The 8300-nt window shown below is 39.4% G+C and overlaps 1 protein-coding gene across 2 annotated transcripts in view; it reads left to right on the top strand.

The window, feature by feature from the left end:
• The window catches only part of HOMER2 (homer scaffold protein 2), a 131345-nt gene extending 125169 nt beyond the window's left edge, over nucleotides 1-6176 (top strand). For both annotated transcript variants that reach the window (XM_032790628.2, XM_032790629.2), the window contains exon 9: nucleotides 1124-6176. In XM_032790628.2, coding sequence (XP_032646519.1) covers nucleotides 1124-1312 — 189 coding nt within the window. In that variant the 3' untranslated portion in view covers nucleotides 1313-6176. The remainder of the gene's footprint in view (nucleotides 1-1123) is intronic.
• The last annotated feature ends 2124 nt before the right edge of the window (nucleotides 6177-8300 follow it).

The following is an 8300-nucleotide window of genomic DNA, read 5'->3' as shown; positions in this document are numbered from 1 at the left end:
GCATTGCCAGCAGATCGAGGGATGTGATCCTTCCCCTCTATTCAACATTGGTGAGGCCTCATCTGGAGTACTGTGTCCAGTTTTGGGCCCCACACTACAAGAAGGATGTGGAAAAATTGGAGAGTCCAGTGAAGGGCAAAAAAATGATCAGGGAGCTGGAGCACATGATTTATGAGGAGAGGCTGAGGGAACTGGGATTGTTTAGTCTGCATAAGAGAAGAATGAGGGGTAATTTGATGGCTGCTTTCAACTACCTGATAGGGGGTTCCAAAGGGGATGGATCTAGACTGTTCTCAGTAGTACCAGATGACAGAACAAGGAGGAATGGTCTCAAGTTGCAGTGGGGGAGGTTTAGGTTGGATATTAGGAAAAACTTTTTCACTAGGAGGGTGGTAAAGCACTGGAATGGGAGGTGGTGGAGTCTCCTTCCTTAGAGGTTTTTAAGGTCAGGCTTGACAAAGCCCTGTCTGAGATGGTTTAGTTGGGGATTGGTCCTGCTTTGAGCAGGGAGTTGGACTAGATGATCTCCCAAGGTTCCTTCCAACCCTGATATTATATGATTCTATGAACATGGGTTTCTAAAAGAAAGAATACATTAATGGAGCAAATTGCAACGTGGAAGAGCATTAAGTTGTTTTCACTGACTATATGCTTTAGTATTCATCCAAAATATTCACTGACTATATGCTTAAATATTCAGCCAAAGAGTTTAAAAGAAATCCAGTAGAACCTAATAAAGCGACATTATTTCTCAGGCAATATTTTGTAAAAGTTTATTTTTCAAAGCTAAACCATCATAGATAATTTTGTGGCACAGAGACTAATTTTGCAACTGTCGCAATGTATGCACAGTGCACAATTTAAATCCAGCTGAATTTAAAGATATCAACCAAATGACAAAATCTAATGCAAAGTATCTTTTCCACTTAATCTGTATCCTTCCCTGCATTAGTCTGATTAAAAAAAAAATAGCCCTATCATGTCAAAATTGCTTTCAAAGGTCTTTGTATTAGGCAGACTAAAAGGAAGCCAAAGCAAAACATTTAAAGTCTGCGTAACATTGTAACATCATCCATCTTCTCTAAGATTCATGTTATTTTTTCTTTTCTATTCTTTTTTTAAGGCTGCTGAGAGAAAGAACAGAGACCTGGAGGAGAAAGTCAGAACACTAAGGACAGATGTTGAAGAGAGCAAACAGAGACAGAACAGCCTTAAAACTGAATTAAAGAATTTTTTAGATGTACTAGATGGGAAGATAGATGAACTACATGACTTCCGACAAGGACTGTCTAAACTGGGAATTGACAACTAGACGGCAACAGATTTTTGTAATCTAGGGTTTGAATGTTTGGTGTTGATCCCAAATGTGTATTTTACAAAATTTGGCTAGAATGTTCCACTTGTTGGCATTGTTTCTGTACATACAGGCTGAAAATTTGCAATGTTTTTTCAAACCAGTTGTGCTGCTCACTGAATTCTGTTGAGAAGAGAAATTATTTATATGGCTGCTATGGGTTTGCGAAGAGGTGGAGGATTCTGTCTCAGGAATCTGGAACTAGATCTACCTTATATGATTATGCAGTTAGTTGTTGCAGGGAAATTTATATCTTTCTTAAGGGCTGTTGCAACCATAGAAACAGAAAACAAGTATTTTCTAGTCCTGACTATCAGAACTCCTAGCAACATGCAATTTTATTTCTTTTGTTGAGTGGAGTGGAGTGGAGTGAAGATTAGAGAGGGCTTCTGCCATGTGTAAATCAGTTGGGTAAAATGTGTCTGAGTTGAGCTACAGTCAAGCATAACGAATCCCTCTCGGTAGATATTAAGATCCTTAGTAACAAATCAATAAAGCCTAATTCACAGAAAGAAACCAACCTATTTTATACTTGTGTGACCTCCAATGTAGGGTTTACCATGTAAATGTATGTGCACATACAGCACATAATCTGCAAAGTTGCAGTCAGTCTCAGCTCTTGTATTCAAATAAACCACAGCTGATGAGAACTTGTCTCATTTAACAAGAGCATCTTTCTCCTCAGCTTTAGTGTTTAAATTCATGTAATTAATCTTTATATCTTTGAAAAAAAATACTCTCTCTTCCTGGGACCAGATATACAGCAATAGGGATAGGTTATTGTTTCATATATAGGTCTAGGTCCTCTAATTATCTATATAACTTAATAACTGCTGTGAACATCCACTGAAGTGATTTCAGAGAAGTTAATCTAAAAAAAACATTAGTTCATTTCACAGAACCGCTGGGAATGGTTTTGTACAAATGCAAGTTTCTGTTCAAGAGACATCCAGGGCTGAGGTAGCATGAAAGCAAAACCCTTTTCTTTGAAGTATACATTCCAATCTCATGACATATTAGAAACCAAATTGCCCATTTAGAATGACAAGAAGAAAGACATTGCAAAAACACATTGCAACTTGTATTTGATTATTTAGCAGCTCTAAACACATTCTGAGTAAGCAAGAGAATGCTTGGGATTCCAGGACCATGAGAATAAGAAGCAAGCTTACTTCACTGCAGGTGGTGACATAAACAGCAACACTGGTTCAGAATTCAGTCTAACTCTGCTTTTGTCTCCATAACTACCTTCAGGGCCTATTTTATTTTTTTTTAAAGAACTGTTAGGGAATAGCCTGCTCTGAAGTTATTCTGAAATCCCATGCAAATCGAATTCGGGCAAGAAGTTCTGTTTATGTCCAATAAATTGATGGTATTGCCTCTTTTTTTTTTTAATCTGGCAAAGGCTACTGAAGTGTGAAATTAATGTGTTCCAACAGCGTGGAATAGAGTGGCCATGTCACAACATTCATTTCACATATTACAAATTAGATTTCTAATTCTTAATAAAGCTATAATCAAGGGGGTTTTGGTCATTTAAATAATGTAAGTGAAGAGTATATTGAATACCTTTGCACACAGATGTGATAATCCAGATGCTGGAAGTCTGTAGAGATACTCTATCTGCAATAGTTCTTTAATTCTAGATTGCATCTATCACTGAAGTATTGTCTATCTAGCCTTGCCTTTTTTGTATGTGTGCTTTGTAATCCTTTTATACAACTGGTAGTAGGAAGCTGGGCTATTTCACCATCTGATGGTCTTTGTTGTAGAGCACAAGTATTTAAAAAAAAAAAAAAAAAAAAAAAGAAGGCAGGTACTTGGAAGCATAATATAGAATGTAGGCATGTGAAAATAAGCTTTCACCAGTGCAGAATATCCAAGTGTTACAAAATGTGGGGTTAGATAATGTGATCTGACTACGCAAAATTGAAAATGACGAAGGAAACAGAGTGTATTTTCTGAACAAATTATTTCAGTATTTAGTTTGCATCTAATATAGTTCACTTTGAATAATGAATCATCAAAAAGGCAGCTGACCAACTTCTCCTCTACTCCTGTCATACTCTCAAGGTTAGCAGCACCAACTGGGAAGCAAGGAAGTAAAACAGTTGTCCGTCAAAAACAGTATAAATTGCCAGGCTCCCTACTCTATTTCCCATTAATGTTTTTACCTCCTTCATACTGAGAGCCTTACTCAATCTTCTGTTTTTCTTTCTCTTTTTTCCCTACTAGCAAGTCTTAGGGCTTGTCAGCATGAGACAGTTGTATTGATTTAACTTAAGGTGTGATTTTTTAAAGTATGTAGTTAAATAGGTGCAAAGGGCTGTGCAAAAACTCTTATTTTGGTTTAATCCAGATTTATTTTGGGTTCATCCAGTTATTTCAGTTTAGCTTAAACCACTTAGGGATCATATTAAAATAAATGAAAAAAGCCCACACACAGGGTTACATTGGTTTAATTAAATTAGTTTCAAAACTGACTTAAGTAAAACCAGTATAATTTTCTGATGTAGAGGAGGCCTCATAAAGAAGAAATAAAGATAAGAGGGAAGGTGTGGATGCAGAGTCTAGAAAGAAGAGCATTTGTTTCTGGACCTGTTACTCATGCTGCACACTTCCAAGCAACCAGGGGAACAAGGCAGATACCCTTTGAACAATCTCTGTTCTCTCTCCTATAGTCAGGACCCCAGTGTTCATGTTCCTTCCTTCTTTGGCAGGTGTATTCAGTTCTTATCTGGAGGAGCTCAGCACACATTTTGCAGGCTCAGACATTCTGGCTGCCTCCATCCTGCACAGGATTGACAGCCTTGTCTAATTAATTTCTGCGCTCCCTTTTTCCTGTAACAATGTAAATACTGGGTCCTGGGATTCAGGGCCGTATTTGTTACCTGTAAGGAATATGCAAATTGGTTTTCTCTCACCTTTGCCACTCTGTCTTCTTTTAGAAATTAGAGGAGATTATAAATGTTGCAGGCTCCCAGTCCACAAGAAGTTAATACCTCTGTCTCTTGGATACCTACAGACATTTCTTCCTTGAATCTTGATCCCTACCGGGCAGATTCTTTCATTAAGAGTGGCTGATATGAACCTATGTCACAGGGCTGCTGGGAGGATAAATCCATGTTGGTAAAGCACATTGAGTTCCTAGCATGAAAAATGATATGATTGCAAAATATTTTATAATTGAAGCTCTGTTGCAGCCCATCAATCAACTTGCAGTGCCAAATATGTAAACCTTATTAGCTCCTCAGGGACTTGGTGTGGCACAAAAAACTCTCCTTTCTTCCCTTCGTCCAACAAACTGTGAGTGCAGGGCCTTGGGAAATTAAGTGTTCTCTTTGTGGGCAATTCTCAGGCAGTACTAAGGATCTAGCATTCATGCTTTCTCTAGCCCACCTTCATGCTTCTGTAGATACTGGGCCCTGAGAATCCAAACCCTCTATTTCTGCAGTAACAACTGCTGAACTGTCCCTCAAGCTGTAGTTGGTTTTGCCCTTTCCTGTTCTTCAGGATCAGGTTTTCCCTCCATTTTCTGCAGTTTCATTTCTGCCATGCTGCCTAAGCAACCTGGAGAGTTCTGTGGCCTTCCTGCCATAAAGGTCCCTCTTGACTATTAAGCCTGTTTGGTCACCATAAGAGACTTGTCTGTGGTCCTTAACCCATTATCTGGTGTCCTTTCAGTGTCTGCCTGCCTCAGACAGGAATACGTTGCCCAGTCAGTCTTGCATTCTGGCGTCCTTTCACACACACGCAGCCACTCCTGCTCTCCCTGATTCTCAGCTCAGTCCAACTTCTAAGCATCCCTTTCAGTCCTTTGTCCCCATGCTCAAATTTGTTTGGAGGAAGGATGATTCTGTGACACTGCTCCTGCAGAATGAACACTTCATGAAATGTGAGGGTGACTTCCTGCATAAGGAACCTGACCAGTGATTCTTATTCAGAGCCCCCTGAATCTGGAGGCTACCGTCTGCTGGAAAATATTTCCACTGTTAGGGTGCAAGGTGGATATTTTGAAGAGATTCCTTGATCACAAGAATGCAGCCTTCCCTCATGTCTTTTTCAAGACATTTGCATCTTGGGAATGGGGTCTGTTTGACAGAGGCCTAGTCATATCTCAACTATGCCCACTGAGTATAGTGTATTCTATAAAGTTGCAGTGGAAATATGTGAGGTCTCTAAGATGGTGATCTCTGCTGATTCCATGACCTTCCCTTTTTATGCTGTTTATAAGAAAGTGCTACTTAATGCTGCATTTTTTTTACCAAGGCTGTGCCATTAGTGTTGGCCCATCTCTCCTGATTTTGATATCTGCAGAACTCAGGCCCCTCTGTATATAGCAAAGTTACTGTCTATCTCAGTGAGGCACTTTTTGATTGCTGAGCTGTATATGGGGACAGCCATGGAAGGTCAAACATGTTTGACTCAAGAGGTGAATCCTGCTCAAACTGAATAGATGTTTGTACCCCCGCCCCTCCAGGGCTCTGATTTGTTCCAGGAAGATCCCAAGGTGACCAAAGAAGGATCAGAGTCCAAACAATCCTGAAAGCACTAATTTCAGCCTCCATGCCTCAGTCTGCAGATTTGTTTTTGCTTATTAATAATGGTTTACAAACATGAATTTTCAGCACCCATCTGATGTCAGTTAGTTCTCACTTTGCGTTAGGTCTACGTTGGAGACATATGTGGATTTCCTCAGGTAAGCTTGTACTCACTCTTAGCTTGAAGATGTAAAGGTTCAGTTTGTGGATGTAGGTTTCTCCCCTAAAGTGGCTAATGGCAGGAAACTTTCTACCTCAATCACTTGGTTTTGTATTTGGAGTGTCTTGCTCAGCACTCTAAGTGCGAATGGCTGTCATTTCCACTTCCGGAGGTCCTGTGGAGAGTACATTTGCATCAGACCCCTTTCTTGTTAGGTTTTTGTTTATGGAGCATTTGATTTGTAGACTTGACTTTTCAGAATGATATTTCATCATCAGGAATGGTCCTCTGTTTAAAGATGCTATATTGGCCTCCTTTGAGACGTGGGGAAAGAGTCTCTTCTTTTGTTTTCTGCCATAGTAGCCTTTTTAATTGGTATCTCCTTTGCCAAGTGAGGAATCCGCAAGTTCACTGGAATAGAGCTGCCTTGTCTGTAAGGATGTCAGATTTTATCTCTCACTTTCCTTATTCAAAATTTCCTCTTTTTCTTAATCCTCTTACTCCAGCTATTCCTATGCCCAGAAAACAGTCTGGAGATAGAGGGTTGCTGTGTTTTATGTAGCATGGATAATGCCTTTTGACTGTGTTTAAAAAAATTAATTATTTTTGATTCCATGTCTAAAATTTGGAATGAAGCTTCTAAAGCCACCAGTGCTCAGTGGATTAAAGGAGATATGAAGAGTTTCTACAGTTCTTCACTGCTGTGTGTCTGTGAAATATTGACATTATTCATGAAGAGAGAGGACCTAAGCATTAACTGTTGTACTGTATTGTGGCAGCTGCTTGCCTTACACTCAGTCCTTTATTGCTCAATACCAACTGATGCCAAAGCTGATCTTGGTCAGCAGTCGCTCTGTTGGATTGAGGTTCACTCACTCAGCAGATGGGCTTAACAAATATTTATTAAGGCAAAACATGTAGTAGTGATCAATTATGAGTAGGAAGCCCATCAGGACAATCTCATCATTCCATATGATCTCTCCACTCCCAGTGTTAGTTCACACCAATCTTTTCTAGCTTTTTAGTTACTTTATCTTTTCTTATTCTCACAAACATGATTGCTCTGCAGTTTCTTACACATGCACAGCACTAAACATGATTATTCTGCAATTTCTTACACATACAAAGTTCTATTTATGCTTACACTGTTAAATGTTATCAGAACAGACTCTTAAAATCCACAGCAGGCATCTGTCAGGCCTAAATATGCCTTTGCCCCCAACACTCTTGGCTGATAGTCAAGGTAAGACCATGTCTGCCTTTTCACACTGCTTTACAAGTTGCACTTACGGAATCTTACTGGATGGAAAGCGGACTGCACAGCAATGTAAAATTGTTTACTAGTAATTCTTTTCATTGTACACATTCTGTCCATCTGCCCTGCTTTCCTGGCTTTTTGCCCTCATGACTGTTTTACTGTCTTCACTATTCAGGGAAAACTGGTGGAACCTGCCTACTTATTTCTCAGAGCCCTGTGTGTTCCATGATTCACAACCGTGGATTTTTTCCCTTGGCTACAAAGTTGTGCTTTAAACTTCAAGCTCTTTTTCCTTTAAACTGTTTCTAGCCCTTATGGTTGCAAAAGTCTTGAAACCAGGAATGATTTTAAACTGATGCCATATTGTCTTCCTGAGTCTGCAGACAGCCTGAAACAAAAGCTCTCCCGAGGCTGAACTGCCCCATTCGTCTCACTGAGTTGTTATTGCTGAATTCTAAAGATGACAATTTAAATGTTAACATTAACTGTTCCATTGCTGACTGTCTTAGCAGAAATGTCAACTAGCGTGATCTTCCCACAATCCTAGACAAGTCTTCCATACCTACTTATGGGCACAAAGTCCCAGTTATCCCCTACTCAGTTGCCAAAACCTCCAACTTTGCCCCTGTTTCTGTGATGCAGCTATGAGTTAAAATACAAAAATCTTTGGCATATCAAAAAACTAAATGTGAGGACAGAGTAAAATAAACTGAATTTAATATACACACAAAAATAACACAGAGGAGGGGGGTTACTGTACTGATTGAATAGTACATTTTCAGTTAGTAAAAAACTGCAGATAAAAAATTTAAATGAAGCTGCTACTAAATTTGTAGTCTGCTACAACAGAAATCATGCAGCGAAATTTAGGTCCAGCTTGCCAGGCTTTGCTTATACTAGTTGTGTTGGCAATTATTTTTGCCTCTGCTTCCTAGTAGGTAGGGCTGTTCTAGAATTTTCTTATAGGCATGATGTAGAGGCTGTAAC

Source organism: Chelonoidis abingdonii, chromosome 9 (assembly GCF_003597395.2).
Source record: "Chelonoidis abingdonii isolate Lonesome George chromosome 9, CheloAbing_2.0, whole genome shotgun sequence".
Lineage (NCBI taxonomy): Eukaryota > Metazoa > Chordata > Testudines > Testudinidae > Chelonoidis > Chelonoidis abingdonii.
This window is presented reverse-complemented; position numbering and strand designations above follow the sequence as displayed.